Source organism: Microtus pennsylvanicus, chromosome X (assembly GCF_037038515.1).
Source record: "Microtus pennsylvanicus isolate mMicPen1 chromosome X, mMicPen1.hap1, whole genome shotgun sequence".
NCBI lineage: Eukaryota > Metazoa > Chordata > Mammalia > Rodentia > Cricetidae > Microtus > Microtus pennsylvanicus.
In genome coordinates, this window is record NC_134601.1 from 89,006,728 (window position 1) to 89,025,480 (window position 18,753).

The window sequence follows — 18,753 nt, forward strand, 5'->3', positions numbered from 1 at the left end:
ACTGCCTCCTATCATCCTTTTGAGTTTTTGTGGCAGTTAGGGAAACTTTGCATGCACCCTCAGGGACCGGGACGGTACACCTGCCCCTCTAGGATCTCTGTGCCTGGAGCCGGCTTAGGGAAGCAGATCTGGGAGAGCGGCCACCCTGGAGGGTTGGTGGGAGACCGCAGGGTGGAGTCATGGGACGTGCAAACGGAAAGACTACATCTCCCAGGCCGCCACGCTTTCCAGCTGGAGTCCTAGGGCGCTGACTGCTCCCCAGTTTCCGTAGGGAAGCGCCAGGCTACCACAGCTATTGTGCGTAGCGCTGTCGCCCTCCTCTTCCCGCTGTTGCTGCCCTGTTGTTGGAGGAAAGCTACGTCTCCTTGGCCGCCGGGTTTAACCCTTTAAGCGCCAAACCCGGCAGCCTGCCGGCTCCCAGGAACGAGTAGGCGGTCTCTGCAGTTGCCGAGTTGTGGGCGACGAGCCCCGAAGACCCTGAGGAAGACAGCTGAAGGGAGCTTGTGCTGCCGGTCGGTCTCGGGCTTGGGGCTCGGCCAGCGTGAAGCAGTGGCATTGGCTTTAAGAAGGGGGAGGGGAGGAGCGGTCCGCCGCTCGGGGAGCCAGGGAAGGAAGCCTTGGCTGGTTGGCTTGGGAGCGCAGAGAGGCGGCCCCCCGCATTCGCGCTCTCCCCGCCTCCACCCTGGGCTGACCAGGACTCAGCGCTTTGCTTCGGGGAGGCGATGACCAGGGGGCGTGCTGCTCGCTAGGCTGCACCCTGCCGGCGTCAGAAGGCGTTGGTAAGCATTCCTGGTCACCCGCAGCCACCACCGGACTACGCGCTCCTGCTACACACCAGCGGGCGCTCCCAAGAGTTACATTGGAACAGGTACCTGTCCTCCAAAGGGAGTGGGGCTGAGTCGTCTAAAAGTGGAGCCTGAACGTAAGCCACTAGGTCTATTCTGCTGATTGTGCCACTGATGCTCTCGCTCTTTGTCTCTAACCCCTAGTCCCTCCGCTACCGTAACCATGGGGCATCCCCCGCTGGAGTTCAGCGACTGCTACCTCGACAGCCCCGATTTCCGCGAGAGGCTCAAGTGTTATGAACAGGAGCTGGAGAGGACCAATAAATTCATCAAAGACGTGATCAAGGACGGCAGCGCGCTTATCAGCGCTATGAGAAGTAAGTGGAAGGCTTCCATGAGCCTTTTCTCTGAGTAGGTGGTTCTGGCCTTTAAACCTTTCCATACCACAGGGGGATGGGAGGATCTGCAGTGACTCTCAAACCAGGTCTCTGAATCCGATGGGTTTCCAAACCTTTGGGTGTGGGGTCAGTAGAAGTGGAAAGTGGTGAAGACAAGCAGAACTTTGGGCCTTTCCCTTTAGTAGCCCCGACCTTCTAAGACTTAATATGCAGCCCGGACAGGCACCCTCTTATTTTGCAGTTACTCTTACTTACCAGCTCCTTATTGAAAATGAGAGTCTGCCAGCCGGTCAGACATGCCCAGCACCCCTGTCTGGTACAAGGTGTCTTCCATGCTGACCAAGGAACTACCCCAGCACTCCCTAAAGAATTGGGAATTAAGGCTAAGAGCTCCGTTATAACGACTTTTGTTCTAGCCTCTAGTTATTACCGAAAATTGTAGGGCTTTAAAGAAATTACCCTTCCCAAATCATTTTCTAAGGAGAGCACCTTTGCCCTCCCCCGAGATTTTCTTCTTTTATATACTGTTAAGGTCATTGTCAGTCCAAGTTCAGGATTCTTGGTTGCCTTTACATACTACTGAATTCTGCTTCAGTGTTGAACAAAGCCCTGTCAAGTTCGTGGTCCAAGGGGCCCAGATCCCCTGGGTGTAAACTACAGGGGTAGGGGGTAGGGCTGCTACATTGAAAGGACCTTACCTAGCTTTGCTTTTTCAGTGGTCACAGTTTCCTCAGCTGTGGGACTGTTTTTTCCTCCTCTTTGTGTAGGCTTTTATTTCTGCTGGTTGTCAGGAGGCTCCGAGAAAAAGGAAGAATAATAAACATCCCCAAAGAAAGTCGAAGGAAGCCAACCCTCTGTGTCAAATTATATACCTAGAAGAATGGAGGGTAATGATTAAGAAGTGATGATTAAGTATTTTTTTCTCTCCTTGGCTGAAAGATAACTGTGAAAGGTACAGTCATTTCGTAGGAGTCCCTCTATGCCTTTAACTTTGTTTTGAGTGGATTTACCCCGACCCCATCCCATGTTAAGGTTGTGCGAACCCTGGTATCAAGCTGTTACAGCCAAGCAGCAATGGAGAGACTCTTAGAAGCTTTGATGCCACAAGAACTGTTGCAAGCCAGCATTTCTCTGTAGCAGTTCTGGTTCGTGGTGGTCTGGCCACTCTTGGTCAGAATCTGTAAACTGTTCCTTCGAGTTCCTTAATTGGGTTTGATCACTTAATGTTTTGTTGTTGCGTCACCTGGCCAATAGCAAACTTGTGTTAGCACCTTAAAGATGGAATATTTGAAATGCTGAGCCTTGCAGACTTGTAGGCCAGGCTTTTTGGGTGTGTCTCCTCTTAATAGAGTTCACTGAGAGGTTGAGGGTATGGAGGTTGTGCCACAGAAATAGAAACTGGAGGACTCTGTGAAAGGAAAAGGGGACTGTTTGGATTGCAGATTTCTTCTTATTGCGGACTGCCTGGTGTAGTAGTCACCATCAAAGAAAGCCCAATATAAAAGTGCTAGGCAGGAGGTAGTTTTTAATGACATGTATGGCAAGCTGAAATTGTGCTAAAAATGAACAGCTAAGTCATATCCAAGTGATTAAGCTGTGTAAGAAAAAAAATATCAGTTCAGTAAAACATTTCGGGGAAAGGCAAAATGTTTGTCCCTTCCTTCCTTCCTTCCTTCCTTCCTTCCTTCCTTCCTTCCTTCCTTCCTTTCTTTCTTTCTTTCTTTCTTTCTTTCTTTCCAGTTCTGGGGAATGCATTCAGATCTTTGCATATACTAGCTCATATGTAGGTCTTGGTTTGGGGGGGATAGGTTCTCAAAATGTAGATTGGGCTTGCCTTTAACTGCTCATCTTTCTGCCTTAGCTTCCCAAGTGCTGGTTTATAAGCATGCAAGTGTTTTGCAACTTAAAAAGCAATAGTGGGTTTTCTCCTTTCTATTATTTCTGAGACTAAGAGTGGGAAGATATAGCAACTATGCAGGCTCAAATCTTTGCTATTCTAGGATAGGGGTTCTTTATTATTTGTGCTGCTTTTCTATTTCAGAGTCAAAATGGAATGGGGAGATATTAAAGCCCAGATACTAACTCGTGCCTTACTACTTTTCTTTGAGCTCCACAGTTTTTAAATACTTGAGTAGCTAAAGGAAAAGATGGAATTGTTTCCTACCATCTTTATCATAGAAGTCCTTGTTCCCCACACTCTGCTTTTTCAGGCTGTGACTGCTCAGCCACTTTTTCCTGGTACGTAGGATGGATGCAAAACGGGTGTGCTCCTCCTAAGTGAAGGAAAGAGGAAAATATCCCACTGGGATTAGATTTTGAAGACCTCGGATACAGTTGTGGCTTCCCCATTTTGGGATCTGGCACAAACCATTTCAATTGTGAAATGTAATTCAAAAATCAAGAAAAAAATCTGTTAGGAGAAAAAAATGTGAAACTATCCCAAATTAAGTAAACACTGGTTAACTTTATGGTAATATACAACAGGAAATTTGTACAATATGAAATTGATGGTGGGCTGGGCATGAAGCTCAGTATTAGAATGTTTACCTGTCAAGTGCAAGACCCTGTATTCCTTCCATAGTACTGAAAATTTTTTTAAAAAATGCTATAATAATGGTGGTAATTATATCCACCTCACGGGGTAGTTGTGAGTCTCAAGGAAATTAATTCTTTTTTTTTTGAGAGAGAGGATTTCCCTGTAGCTTTGGGGCCTGTTCTAGAACTCAGTTTGTAGACCAGGCTGGTCTCGAACTCACAGAGATCCGCTTGCCTCTGCCTTCCAAGTGCTGAGCTTAAAGGCATGCACCACCACCGCCGGGCTCAAGGGAATTAATTCTAAAAGGTTTTGTAAAATGGAATGACTAAAACAGGCACATTGTTGATAGTCTATCTTTTGGTTATTAATACATCTGTTGATGAGTGGTGTAATTTTCAGTAAAGTTCAGAAAGAAAATACATGAATAGAAGTAGTTGGAAACAGACTTTTTCCTTGTTATCTTGATGGGAAAATTCACTCATCTGGACACAGCTCAGTGATTAGTTTTGTATTCATGTGCATGGATCCATCTTAGCATCTGGAACCAGGCAATAAAAGGCAGGACAATGATTGACACTTAACTAATTTGGATATTAAGTCAAATGGCTAGCTTTCTTGCAAACCTTGAAACATGACACACTGAGCTGCAAAACTCAATTGTAATTTTCCTTCTAGTTGTTAACCCAGGTGAAACCTGATGTCAGTACTTTATCTCACTGTGTAATTTTTGCATAGAGCTTTGGCTAAACTTTAAGCCACATGTATGTGTGACTATTAGTGTGTTAAATGTGGTCCTGTTTGAATTGTGTGCTGATTAGTTTTTTTTCTTTGTTTTCTTTTGTTTTTGTCAACTTGACACAGCCTGAGTTGTCTGGGAAGAGGGAAATTCACTTGAGGGATTGTCTCCATCAGATTGTCCAAAAGCAAGTCAGTCGGGGGATTTTCTTGATTGTTATATAGGAGGTCCCAGCCCACTGTGGGCAGTGCCACCTCTGGGCAGTTGGTACTGACTGGGTGATGTAAACAGGCAAGCCAGAAAGCAGTGTCATTTCCATTATCCTCTGCTTCGCTTCCTGCCTCCAGGTTCCTGCCGTCAGAGATGTACTGTGACCTGGGAATTATAAGCAGAAATAGATTGCTTCCTCCCCAAGTTGCTCTGGCCAGTGTTTTTTATCCCAGCAACAGAAAGCAAGCTGGCACAAATACTTAAGTTTATTTAATTCGCTGCTCAGAGGTAATTGATGTTCCAATAGCTGCCTTCTCTGATGGATGCCTGATCCCCCACAAATGTGATTTATTTATAATTTTTGGAGCATATGACGATTATAACTTAAGCTAATAGAAAATAAACCACCATCCCTCTGAAATATAAAGACTGTGGCTGCTTTTCTGTGGTCCTTTGCTGACTCTCTCTCCCTCTCCCCCTCCCTTGCTCTCTTCCTCTCCCCCTCCCTTGCTCGCTTCCTCTCTCCCTCCCTCCCTTCCTCTTTTCCTCCCTCGCTCCCTCCCTCTGTGCATGCTTATGTGTGTGCACGTGTGCTGAGGATAGAGCATAGAGCCTTATGCATGCTGGACAGGCCCTCTCCTACTAATCTATATCCCTGCGCCTCTCCTTTTTGATGGTGACAGTTTAAGGCCTTCTGATGTTAGTGAATATTTGCTGAACACTGAGGCTAGGCATTGTTCAGTATAAATCATATGGCCCATTGCTTATATGGCCCCAGAAACCTGAGACACTTCATGTAGACTATATATAGTTCATGGACTAAATACCATTCATTCAGTAAATTCCTGGGTGCATAGTATGTTCTAATCTTTGTTCAGATGACTGTTAGACACACAGAGTGTGAGTCACAGGTGGATATTGACCCCGAGAAGTTCCGAGCCTAGTAGGGGAGATGTGTAGAGGAGAAATCACTGCTGTATAAGGTATTAAAGTTGAGAACGTTAGAGTTGGATGGTGGACATGATTGTATGTGACATTGGAGAGAGGGAGAGAGCTCATTTCTTGGTGGAAGACAGAGGAAACAAAGGAGGAAATAGAATTGGAGCTTGCCAGAATTAACAGCACTGTGATTTATTAAACTGTTCCCGCCTACCAGTGATTCTTAATTAAATTTTTTTTAGATGTTATACTTTATGGGCAGGCTATGCCAAAGGAAATGGCTAGGTGGGAGTGTAGTTTTTGCTGTATTTTAGTAAGAGTCACTGAGAGCTTATCAATAATAACAAGTTAGCATTCTATACAAATGTTTCTGACTGTGTTTTGAGACAGGGTCTCATGTAGCTCAGGCTTACTTTGAATTCACTGTGTATCCTGGGCTGGCCTTGGCTTCATTATCTTTCTTTGTCACTGTCTCCAGGGGTGTAATTAAAAGGGTGTGCCACCAAACTCAGCTGTATTTGTGGCATTTAACATTTTTTTTTTAAGACAGGATCTTGTTCTGTAGTCCAGGTTTTCTTAGAGCATGCTAAGTAGCCCAGGCTGACTTCAAACTTTACAATCTTCCTGCTACAGTTTCCTGAATGCTGCGTATACAGGAATGAGCAACCACACCCAACTTTAGAGTATAATATTTGAGATGATCTCTCTATGTAGCTCAGGTAGGTGTTAAGGTCAAAATTCTCCCACCTCAGCATCCTGAGTGCTGGGATTATAGACTTGTATCATTATATTTTTAATATAGCTCAGGATCAATACATCTTGTCTGTAAAATATCATATTACATATATTTTAGGCTTTAAGACCATGCATTCACACACAACTAATCTGCTGTTGTCTGAAAGCAGCCTCAGTGAAAGAAGCACTCTAGGAAAACTTACTAAATGGAAATGTGATTTTTCCGACACTTTTCTCATGTCATGGTATTTTATTCCTTGGAATTTTGTCAAGCTTTACAACTATCACTAGTGGTGGTATGTGTACCCGGCAGTCAGAAGATGCAGGCAGGAAAGCTGAGAGTTCAAAGCAAACCTGGGACGGAATGGATTGTAGGACATCCTGGGATGTAACAGAGAGATCCTGTGCCAAAAAAAAAAATCAAAAGAAAACTTCCCTAAAATGTGAAAGCCATTTTTAGTGCTTCCGGGGGGAGGGTAACATAAAAATAGTAAACTGGGTTTGTTTTACCAGCTGCAGTTTGCAGACCTTTGATAAAGCTACTTAGGTTAAGTGGACTTTTCCTGGCAATCCAGCTAATATAATTATTGGTAGACTGGAATGCCATATCTCACATTTTCTAGTAAATGAATTGATTTTGGTATACTATAAATTGTGTCTACTGTGGATTCAAGGACCCCGGCTCACAGGAGAAGAGAGAAGGATGAAGTCACTGGAAACGGGGAGGTTAGTGGGTCTGGAGGATCTGTGGGAAAAATCCAAGTCTCATCACCCTCCAGTCTTAGTTAATGATTTTTAAATGCTCATTTGCTGGTGTTTTTTTTCTTTTTCATTTGGTGTGACAGAGTCTTGCTATATAACCCAGGCTAGCCTCGAAGTTGTAGCAATCTTCTTGCTCAGCCTCCTAAGTTCTGGAGTTGCAGCTATGTACCATAACACTCACATAGTCTCTCTTTAGTGTTTTAGCTGAAGAAAACTTTTTTTTTCTTTTTCCAGTGCTAGAAATTGAACCTATGGCCTCACACATGCTAGAGAGATGTTTCCAGCACAATCCAACGTTGTCTGTAGGCTAGATTGAATGAATTGTAGTCCCTGAGCTAAATCATCTAGATTTATTAGCCAACAAGTCTTGACCTCTTGTATGCTTGGGAAAGGGAGTGTGCCAGTCTTCAGGGAGAAAGGTTCTCAAAGACTAGAAACTGTTTTCTATTTAGCAAAGGGAGGAGTGTGGTATAATGGCAAAGGATCCTAGATGGACATGATGTGGTCTGTGAAATAAAAATGGGGAAGGAGTAGGACTTCTACATAGCTGTGTAGCTTTCACTTCCAAACTTCCATTGTGTATTGTAGTTCAACAATTTTAAAAAGGAATAATTTTCCGAGCTACGGAATTCATGTTTACATCAGTTTTCATGAATTATGAATGTGTTCTGCTGCCCAGTCCTTCCTCTCCATCCCTACAGTTCTGGATCCCCCGCCCATGGATGCTCCTGCCTACAGTTAAGGGGACTCTTCCAGAATCACCTAATCAAGATAAATCAAGATAACCCAGCAGAGGCTTGCTGGAGGCCATCTCCCGCAGATTCTAGATTCTGTCAAGTTAAAAATAAATCTGACCACCACAGACACTTTCTGTACCAGATATGTACATGAAGTTGATAAAATGGTTATAGTATAATGTGTGTAATTTTGATACCTTGGTATTAATATTTTAAAAGAAAACCACTTTCTTACAGTCTACACCTTTGTTTTGAAAGTTAACTAGTGGCCCATGCCTTTAATCCTAGCACTCGGGAGGCAGAGGCAGGCGGATTTCTGTGAGTTGGAGTCCAGCCTGGTGTATAAGAGTGAGTTCCAGGACAGCCAGGGCTACACAGAGAAACCCTGTCTTGAGAAACCAAACAACAACAACAAAAAAAAGGAAAGAAAAAAGTTAATTACATATACATTTGAAGAGTTTTACATATTTACAGTAAAGTCACCTTTGGTACCTTTTCAGTTCAGAATTCGGCAACTTGGGTGCCTATGTATGGGTTGCTTTCCTGGAAGGATAGGCCGCTTCCGAGCCTGCTATTAACAGCCTGTGTGGTCTTGAGTAAACCTTGACTTTTGAGTATAGGTTTTCTCACTTGTAGAATTAGAGGTCTGCTCAGTGATCACAAGGGTTCCTTTTGGATTTAGCCTTCTGTTTTCTGGTTACTGTTGCTTTACTCAGAAAGTTAAACTCCCTGAGATGGTTCTGCCAAAATCAAGCAAGTGCATCTTGACTCTAGGAGAATAGGCCACAAGAAAAACCAAACATCCGTCATGGATAGACAGCTTGAATTACACTGGCTTATTGGAGTGTGAACTTGTTGAGTGTTTTTGGAGGGAGATGTCAATCTGATGCTTTTCACTTCTGCCCAGAATAGCTGGGAGTCTCTTTAGAGGTAGGTTTAGAGCCATGATACATGGGAGTGTGATGTAATGTATGCTTTTACTCACAAGTTCACCTGTCATTATCTTAGTGATACTTATGTAACACCCTTGAGCCACTGAGCATACTGAGTTGTTTTAGGCCCCCCAGAATAAATTGATCAATTTACTGGTGTATGATTTAGGACTCTTTTTTTTAGGTTTTTCGAGACATGGTTTCTTTATAGCTTTGGAACCTGTCCTGGAACTAGCTCTTGTAGACCAGGCTGGCCTTGAATTCACAGAGATCCATCTGCCTCTGCCTCTTGAGTGCTGGGACTAAAGGTGTGCACCACCACCACCCGGCTAGGACTGCTATTTAGTAGATGTGAAAGCGCTCAGTGGGATTCAGTGCGGCTGCATTACCGTGTCTGTTAGAAGGCTTCCGAAGACCTACATTGCAGAGTAGCTGGACTGAGGGGAGTGGAAGTATGGTGGGAAAAAGTGGCAGTTTGTGAGCAATAATTTTATTCGGAGTGGAGTAGTGCTGCGGCGCTAATGGGTTTAGCTTGACTCGCCTATTAAGAGAAGTTTTCCAATCAGGCTTAAGGATGGTGAAGGAAAATGACTCTCCGCCATAGCCCAAACCATTTGTTTAATCTGGCATCTGTTTCTCTAATCAAGCACCAGAGAATTTTCCTAAAAGCTCACGAGGATCTGGAAAGATACACAGTTTTCCAGGCGATTACCCTGGAAATCTCAACCTGAGTTTTCTTTTCTAGTCAGCCAGAGGATCCTTGTGAGCCATTACCGGGCTTCCTTCACGTCCTAGAACCTTGGGCAGTGTAAAGGGAATTCTATTTAATTCCATATAGATTTTCTAATCACCTACTGCGTGTCAGTGCTGCCCTGGAGATTAGGGAGAGGGCGTGAGTCAGGATGCTAGAGAGACCCTGTCCTCTTGGGGCACACATTAGCTAGTTATCTATCTACTTATGTCAAGACAGTTTTTTTTTTTTTTTGATTTTCGAGACAGGGTTTCTCTGTGGCTTTGGAACCTGTCCTGGAACTAGCTCTGTAGACCAGGCTGGTCTCGAACTCACAGAGATCCGCCTGCCTCTGCCTCCCGAGTGCTGGGATTAAAGGCGTGTGCCACCATTGCCTGGCTGTCAAGACAGTTTTGAGAAGGGGTAGGAAGAGGAAGTTCAGGGTGAGATACATAGTCTGTCGTATCTTTTGAAGTTGAGATTTGTGGGGTAAGGAAAGGGAATTTGACAGTGATAATGTGTTATCTATTGGTAAGGAGAAACCAAGGAGGAAGAGTACCTAAGTCCAACAGACTTGTGTTTCACCACCGTGATAATGGCCTTGGTACTTAACAAGACAATCTTTTTTTCTTCCTTTTGATGTTTTGAGAGAAAGTCTTACTGTGTGGATTAGGCTGGCCTTCTACTTTTAAAATTTTTCTTTTATTTTCTGTGTGCAGGTCATATGTGTGTGCTATGTAGTTGTTTATTTGCATAGCTACCTTATTTTTAAAAATTACTACATTTTAATTTATTGGGTGTGCATGTATGACTGTGTGGGCGTAAGCATGTCACAGAGCATGCGTGGATATCAGACGACAATTGCAGGAGTCTGTTTTCCTCCCCCACCGTGTAGGTCCGGATGGTGACTAGTGCGTTCGTCCACTGAGCCATCTTACTTGCCCTCCTCCTTACTTTTGAGACAGGGCCTCTCATCGAACCTGACGCTTGCCAGTTTTGAGGGATCCTTCTGTTTTTGTCCTTTCAGTGCTGGTGATATGGGTGCACACTGCCACATCTAGTTTTTACGTAAGCGCTGGGGATCTGAACTCAGGCCCTCAGGCTTGTGTGACTGGCACTTTAATGGCCTTGCCGTCTCTGTAGGCCTTGGCATCCGACTTCTGTTTCTCTTACTTGAGTCTCTAAAGTGGTGAGATTGTGGTTACGTGCCTCCATGGCCTGCTTCTCTTTCCTCCACCTCTGTCATACTTCCCCAATTTTTCTCCCTAGAGGCAAGCAGTGTCGATAGTTTGTCTAGCCTTATTTCAGTACTTCCTCCAATTTCTGTCTCTTTAGGAGTGTGTTCCATTATAGGCAAATCTTAGCTACTCTGCCACAAGCTTTCTTCGGCATTATATCTGGATGAGACCAGGCATCAAGGTCCGTGCCTGTGAGCTCAGCACTTGGGGACTCTAAGTTTGAGGCCAACCCTGGCTACATAGCAAGATCCCAGCTTATTTTTTTTTTTTTAAATGTCCCTGGATGGATTGTAGACTAAAGAAGCCCCCAAAGCCACTTCTGCCTAAAAGCAAATAAACACCATCCCTGCACAACAAGGTCAAATCAAAATAACCCTAGTTATCTATTAAAGGCAAAAATACTATGTGGTTGCTGGTGACCTCTAACAGCTGTGTTGTAGCCTCTTATTACCCCCTCCTTACCTCTAGGGTAGTGTCGAAAACTAAAGCTTCATAGCGATGGTAGCCTTGCAGCATCTGGGGAGGCAAGATAGGATTGTGGCTCCTCAAAAAGTCCCATACCCAGAGCCATGTTGTATTTAGTCACCTTTGCGGATGACTAGGAAAGGTTCATTCACGGGGCTGCTTACCATGGCACCTCACACAGCTGGTTTGCCGGGAACAGCTCTATCTCCAGGGTGTTGACATCACAGCTACTGATAGTTCTACAGCAGTCAGGTCGAGGAAGTGTTTGATCCAAAACTTGAAAGAAGTAATTGAGAGTTCCAGCCTGTATGCTATGACATATCATTGTTTTAGTTAGGCAGGAAGATGGGGCAGGAAAAGTAATTACAACGCATTTGGATGGGAGAAAATGATAAAGCTATCTCTGTCATCATAGGGCATGGTACTGTGCATAGCAGTGGTTTTCAACTCTCCTAATGCTGCGATCCTTTAATACAGCTCCCCATGTTGTGGTGACCCCCAACCATAAAATTACTTCGAGGCCACTTCATAACTGTAATTTTGCTACTGTTATGAATGTAGTATAAATAGCTAATATGCAGCCCCCCTCCCATAGCGGTGATGACCCACAGGTTGAGAAACACTGATGTGTAGACTAGTCTAGGGAATTTGAAGAGGATTACTCAAGGCGCTAAGTGTAGCAGGGTTATAGGATGCAAGGTAGTATAGAAAAATCAGTCGCATTTTTCTATGTTGACCATTCCGAAGTTGAATTAAGAAAAATATTATTCATAATAACACCAAAAGAATAAAATCTTTACAAATGAAAATTTATAAAATTATGATATTCGTTGATCTATGTCTGTATGTGTGCGCATGCACACAGAGATCAGAGGACAGGATATGCGAGTCAGTTCTTTGCTTCTACTATGTGTAGTGCCTTATTTACTGAGCCATCTTGCTGACCTAATTAGAAATACATTGAAAAGAAGTCCATGACCTTTTCACTGAAAATTACAAAACATCATTGAGAGCTGGGGATAAAGTATGGTAGTAAGAGGGCTTGCCTGGCATGAGCAAGGCCTAGCCCCGCCCCCCATCACTGAAAGAGATGAAAGATCTACTGAAGGGGAAGAAGATCGAATGGTTGTGAGTTAAAGGCTTACTATGGGATGGAAGACACCAAGGAAACAAGGCCTTCTAGAGACAACAGAACTGAGGTATTTATGAACTCAGAGACTATGGCAGTACGTACAGGGCTAAGCCAGAGGGCATCCCGGTGCTGAGAGGGGAGATAGACCCAAGACCCTATCCCTAACCCAGAAGCTCTCTCTAACTGAGAACTGCTAGCAAGGGCAAAATTCATTCTCTCCAGTGGAGTCTCACTGACTATATACAAAGCATACTTAAGGCCAGCAGTAGATGGGCAACACAAAATGAACTTACTGGTATTTTGGGAGTTTTTTTTTTTTTTGTCTCACAGCACTTTGTCTGGGCATTTCTTTTCTCACCTTTCAAATCTTTTGCTTATGTATTATGTTTTCCGATTTTGTTTTGATGGCTTTCTCTGTGTGTGAATGTGTGTGTGTCTCACTGTCTGTATGTGTTTCCTGTGCTTTTTCTTTGGCTCTTTGTTTTTGTTGTTTCTTTGTTTTGTCCCATTCTGCTTTGCTTTTGTCGTAGCTTATTTTCTTATTAATTTTTAGATGACTTTATTTTCTAATGAGAGAAGGAAAGGGTGTGGATTTTGGGTGGTGGGGAAGTGGGGAGGATCTATGAGGAGTTGGGAGAAGGGAAACCGTAATCAGAATATATTGTATCAAAAAAACACAACAAAATTTGTTATGATGGAATATATTCCACCTGATCTATGCCTGTAACACTGTCTCGAGCCAAGTAGCTTTGTTACTGGAATTCATTAGCGTCTTACACCATTCCAAGCTGGCATGTAATTGATTATGTGGCACAGACTGACTTTGAATTTGTGATAGTCCCTCTGCCTCAGTCTCCTGGGTGATGTGAGGTATGAGCCATCATCATACTAGGCAAAATGCATGGACATTTTAACATTGACATGGAAGGGAAGGGACCCATGTCAGGCAAAACAATCTTGAAAAAGAACTTAATTGGAGAAGTTGCCCCACTCGACTTTAGGTATTTTTTTTGAGCTGTGCTAATGAAGGTATTGCCATCGATAAAGGCTTAAGAGGTCAGTGGAGTACAGTATTGGGGGAGGAAACTTCACATTGATGGTCGATTGAGTTTCACCAGTGAGTGGAAAGAAAAGGCATCAGCCGATGGTGCTGGGTCAGCCCACCGGGCTATCCACTAACATGCTGTTGGGTTCTAGTCTTTAAACCACACAGAACCTCACTGAAGTGGATCAGATGCTTCCCAGTAAGAACTAAAACTGTAAAACCGTGAACGTAAGTGATGTTTTCAAACTTCTTGGCTTTGAATCAGCCAGTGATTTCTTATTTGTGATGCCAGGTGACAAACGGGAAAATTGGTAAGTTAGAGTTCTACAAGTTAAATTTTGTGGTAGAAATAATTTTATTCAGAAAAAAAGATTGGAGCCCAACTATCCTGCCTAGAACTTCTAGTGCACTTCAATAAAAAGGGAAAATTGAAAAGTTGTGTTTGATAACACACACACACACAAACACACTGAGTTTTATACACATATATGTATGGGAATAATGCTTATAATTCAAGTAAATAAAAAAAATCCAATTAAAAATGACAAAAGTAGGGACTGGATAGATGGCCCAGTGTTAAGAGCACTGTCTGTTCTTCCAAAGGACCCAGGTTCAATTCCCAGCACCCATATGGCAGCTCACCACTGTCTGTAACTCCAATTCTAGGGGATCTGGTATTCATTTACAGACATACCTGCAGATAAAACACTAATGCACTAAAAGTAAATAAATTTGAAAAAATGACGAAAGTAGCTAAGTATGCTGGCACACACCTGCACTTCTGGCCCTCAGGAGGTTGAAGCAAGAGCGTCAGGAACTCAAGGTCATTCTCAGTCACTTAGTTAATTCAAGGCCATCCAATCATATTAAAAGAAAAAGAAAAAGCAAAACAGGAGCAGGCAAGTGGTAAAAGGCACTTTACTTCCAGCTTGACTACCGGATTTCCATCTCTGGGGCCCAATGTGGAGAAAGGAAAGACCAGAGGCCTGTAAATATTCCTCTGGCCTTCACATGCATGCTGTATCATGTATGCACCCATGCACACACATGCATACCTAAATAAACATACAAATAAAACAAGCACTGACAGGGACAAACATTAAAAATATGACTTTGCTGGGTGGCAGTGGTGCACGCCTTTTATCCCAGTACTTGGGAGGCAGAGGCAGAGGCAGAGGCAGAGGCAGAGGCAGGTAGATCTCAGTGAGTTCAAAGCCAGGCTGGTCTAAAAAGTGAGTTCCAGGACAGCCAGGGATGTTCCACAGAGAAACCCTGTCTCGAAAAATAAAATAAAGCGAAACAAAACATGACCAGCTGAGTCCGGTGAAATGGCAAACATGATTGGAGAATCTGCAACTTCTATTTATTGTTGGCGTGCATAGCGTGTTGTAGCCATTTAGAAAGTTTAGCCGCTAATCTTTTGCAATTCTTCAACAATGGTTAGGCAGTCACCCCACAAATAAACAATTGTACTATATTGTCTATCTATATCTATCAGAATTATTATTTATAATGACCAAAAGCGGGAAGTAGCTTAAACGTTCATTAATTGAGAGGTAAATAAACATATAATAAAAAGCCATTCATAAAAACTACATATTGTTTATGATTCCCTTCCAGAAAGTCAACCTGCTAAAGTATCACCAGGCTACTATTTGCTCAGGGCTGGAGGGTTAAACTGTATTGTGACTGCCAAGGGGTGAGGAGTGTCTTGTTTGGAGTTGTTCTTAATTACAATATGATGGTGGATGTACTGCTTTGTGAGTATACTGAAACCACTTGGCTGTGCACTGGGTGAATTTTACGGTGCCTAAGTAGGAACTATGAGCTGTGTGCAAACATAAAATGCCATTGTGTTTGGAAAAGCAGAAGTGCTTACCTTATAGACTTAGATATGTCTCTGGTTCTCCCTTGTATCAGACTTGAAAGGCTGTTTTGAAAGATTCACATGTGTAGCATTGGGTGTGTATCTAGGCAAAAGGAAGCCAAGAGAGAGAATTATTCCTTCTGTGACCAGGAGGAGCTAGAGTCCAATTTGGGACTGGCATGGGATTTCCTGGTTTCCCATTCCAGGCACATTCTGCACTGTACTCTGAAGCAGGTACCTTGCTTCCATCTGTTTGGATGCCCTTTATTGGTGCCGGGGAGTGTGCTTGTTTGGAATGACCCAGTTGGCAGCAGGATAGCATATTAGTGGAACGTTGTTCTTTCTTCTTTGCCTGGATCATGACTGAGATCAGGTGTTTCCCTTGTTCAGCAGTCTCCCGCCACCCTAATTAGCATCTGATAGCCTTTTCTTCCCTTATTATAGGATGGTAATGTATCTTGGTGATGTGACACCTGCCCTTTCTGTTCCTTCCCTAGGCGTCTAGAGTAGGAGCTGGTGGGGCCTCCCATCTCTGCTTGTCTGTTGACCTAGTGCAAACAGCTGCTTTTGGTGTAGCGTGTAGTATACACTGGGAAATGCGTGGCATTACTCATGGGGGTGACAAATTCCTCTCCCCTCCCTACATTATTTTTGTCCTAGGGCGGCATGGAATTTCTCACAAGTGGCAAGCAGTAGGCCCAACAGTACCGCACCATGTTAGGAACTTCACGAAAGGCCATTCTTTCCCAAAAGGTTTTCATTAAGGACTTCCCAGAAGCAGGAGGGCCACGCTTCGGCTTCCAGCTCACTTTCCAGAGCCAGGCTGTTGTGGAAATGCCTCTCTCTGCGACTGGGAAGTGAGGTTCTCTGCATGTGACAGTGGACACTGGAGGAGACTAGTGCTGAATTAACCCGTCCCTAATTTGTTAGGCGGAGTAGGACCCTGAGGAGCAGGCCGTGGAGGTGCTATCTACGCATTCGCCCCTTACAATTTTCATTAGAGCAGAGGAATCAGACACAGGAGGGTTGTGAGTCCCTGCACAGTGGACACGTTGCTTTTCTCTTGTCCTTGAAACCCCAGAATGGCAGTCTCCCATTCAGTTGACCTGGTGAGGTCGCCTTCAGTAGTGCGCGCCTGACTTTTCAGGCTCTGTGGGGTGACCGTGAATGGTACTAGGTGGGGAAAGACTGGGCAGTGGTGTGTTAACCAGTCGGGGCTTACACAGTTTTGCTGGTAGAATGGAAGGAGAGAGAAAGCTGGGGTTTCTTGGCATTTTGTTTGCTTTTCCTTTGTGGAGAACAGATGTTGTTTAACCATCTTTATTCTTTCTTTCCTCTCCTCTCCCCTCCCCTCTCCTCCCCTCCCTTCCTCCTTCCCCCTCTCCTCCCTACCCCCTTTCCTCCCCTCCTGTTACCTCCCCCTTTTCTGACAATGTCTTACTGGGTAACCCACTCCTGAAAAACTCACAATCCTTCTGGGATTACAGGCCTGTATCACCATGCCCCTTCCCCTGGTTTTTCATCAATGGTTGGTATCTTGCCAGAAATAGATGCATACGGTGCAAAGGGCCTTTGTGACGTTTCACGAAACTCTTCCATATTTCAGATGAGGAAGCTGGGTGCCAACGCATATCTTAGAGTCAGTTAATCACAGAATCAGTACTGAACCCAATATCTGTCCCATCGCCGTGCTCTGTGTACAACAGGGCACACTGGAAGTGTCTGCTCGTCACCAACCTCTGTTTGTGGAACCACATTTCTATTTTCAGAACCATTTGCACCTTGTGAGAGTCTCTTGGGTGCTTCTAGCCAAGAATGCATCTCCAGTTGTGGGCCTGCGTACAACCACGCATTTTGTAGATCTGCTGGAATGGAGTAGGGGAAGGTTCCTTGAGTCTGAAGTTAAAGCTGTAGGGTTTTTTTGGTTGATTTTTGCATGCCAGAGCCTGGAGCTATAGAAGATCAAGGTAACTTCTCTAACTGTAACTGACCACTCTCAATCTGTGAGTGAGGGAGAAATAATTCTAATACAGTCGAGTTAGCGTTTAAGTGTAACAATATTTGTCTTAGATAACAAGTAAAGTTTTTTTGTGTGTGTGTGCATGTGTGTGTGATCCTGCCTGTGGCTCAGAGTGTAAACTACCATTTCCAAAGTACTTTACAATACACAAGGTCTTTTCATTAAATGATACTTTTATTTATTCTTTGAGAATTTCATACAATTTATTTTGATTATATTCTTTTTTCTCTCCCCCAACTCCTCCTAGGTTCCCTCCACTTCCCTACCAAGCTAATTTCATGTTCTTTCTGATAAGGTCGTTTAATATGCATTCTTCAACTTAATCTGAGAAGGAAGTGTTATTACCTGCAGTTCATAGATGAGGAAGCCAATGCTTTTGAACTTGAGTTTATCTCTAAAATTGCACTAATCAGTTGTCTGGCAGTGGCAAGGCTTTAATCTTGGGAGGCAGAGACACGCGGATCTCTGTGAGTTCAAGGCCAGCCTGGTCTGCAGAGCAAGTTCCAGGACAGGCTGCAAAGCCACAGAGAAACCTGAGCGTTTTCACTGTTTACAGATTAAGGTTGGGGACTAATATATATTGCTTGACACCATTATATTGATTGTTAGGTGGTGTCATAAAAATAAGGACCTCGGAGTGTTGGAACGTTGCTCAGTGGTGGAGCATGTGCCTAGCATGCATGACTGGGTGTTATCACCAGCACCACCAAGCATATCTTTCAGTTCAGCAGAGTTTTATCTGTGATCTCACAGTCATGAGTTAACCAGGCAAAGCATTATGTTTTGGGGGAGGTAAAGTAACCCAGAGCAGGGAAAAGTCTCCGTTTTCCTGATGATGAAATTAAAGTTTGGTCATTTGCAAAGTTTGGTTAGTGTAGCAGTTTGGGCTCTAAACCTTAATTTGGTTTCTGAGTGTTTTTTTTTTTTCTGCTCGGTCACACTGCGTCAGGAGTCAGCAGTTTGGCCTTGTCCGAGTTTGTAACACCTTTGCCTCTGTCCTGTTGTAGCTGTTAGGCTCTCCTGGGTGTCTGCTCAGCTCTCGCCTGCCTTCACCCTTGCCCTGCTTCTGCTCCTTGAGCCGGGCCTCCTCCTACCATCTCTTTCCTTAGCTTCCGCACTTCTGGCCCCCCCATCAGGATTTTAGGCTGCCAGTTCCCTTTCCCTGCAAGACCCCAGGAGGCCTTTCAGGCACCCTGCCTTATTGTGCCTTGGCTTTTCATTTGCTCTCCTAGCCAAGTGTCTCGCTTTGACAATTCATCTGCCCCACTTCAAACTCTGATTTCAAGTCTTTCAGAGCTTCTGCTGCCACATGACAGGCAGCTTCCATTCAAAGAGGCCACAAATATTGGTAAAGCCATAGAGGTATTTAGGACTTTCTCTTACCCATGCGCCTTTAATCTGTTCCTGCTTCCTTGGCAGTAGGGGGATAATTGGCATGGTTTTGGAGATTCCCTTTAATAGGGATTTCCATTGCGCCAGGCAGCTT

The 18,753-nt window shown here is 44.0% G+C and overlaps 1 protein-coding gene across 1 annotated transcript in view; it reads left to right on the forward strand.

Moving 5' to 3' along the window:
* The first annotated feature begins 222 nt into the window (after nucleotides 1-222).
* The window catches only part of Ophn1 (oligophrenin 1), a 347,400-nt gene continuing 328,869 nt past the window's right edge, over nucleotides 223-18,753 (forward strand). The window contains exons 1-2 of the mRNA XM_075958789.1: nucleotides 223-868; nucleotides 990-1,162. Of these exons, the coding sequence (XP_075814904.1) occupies nucleotides 1,009-1,162 (154 nt within the window). The 5' untranslated portion in view covers nucleotides 223-868; nucleotides 990-1,008. The remainder of the gene's footprint in view (nucleotides 869-989; nucleotides 1,163-18,753) is intronic.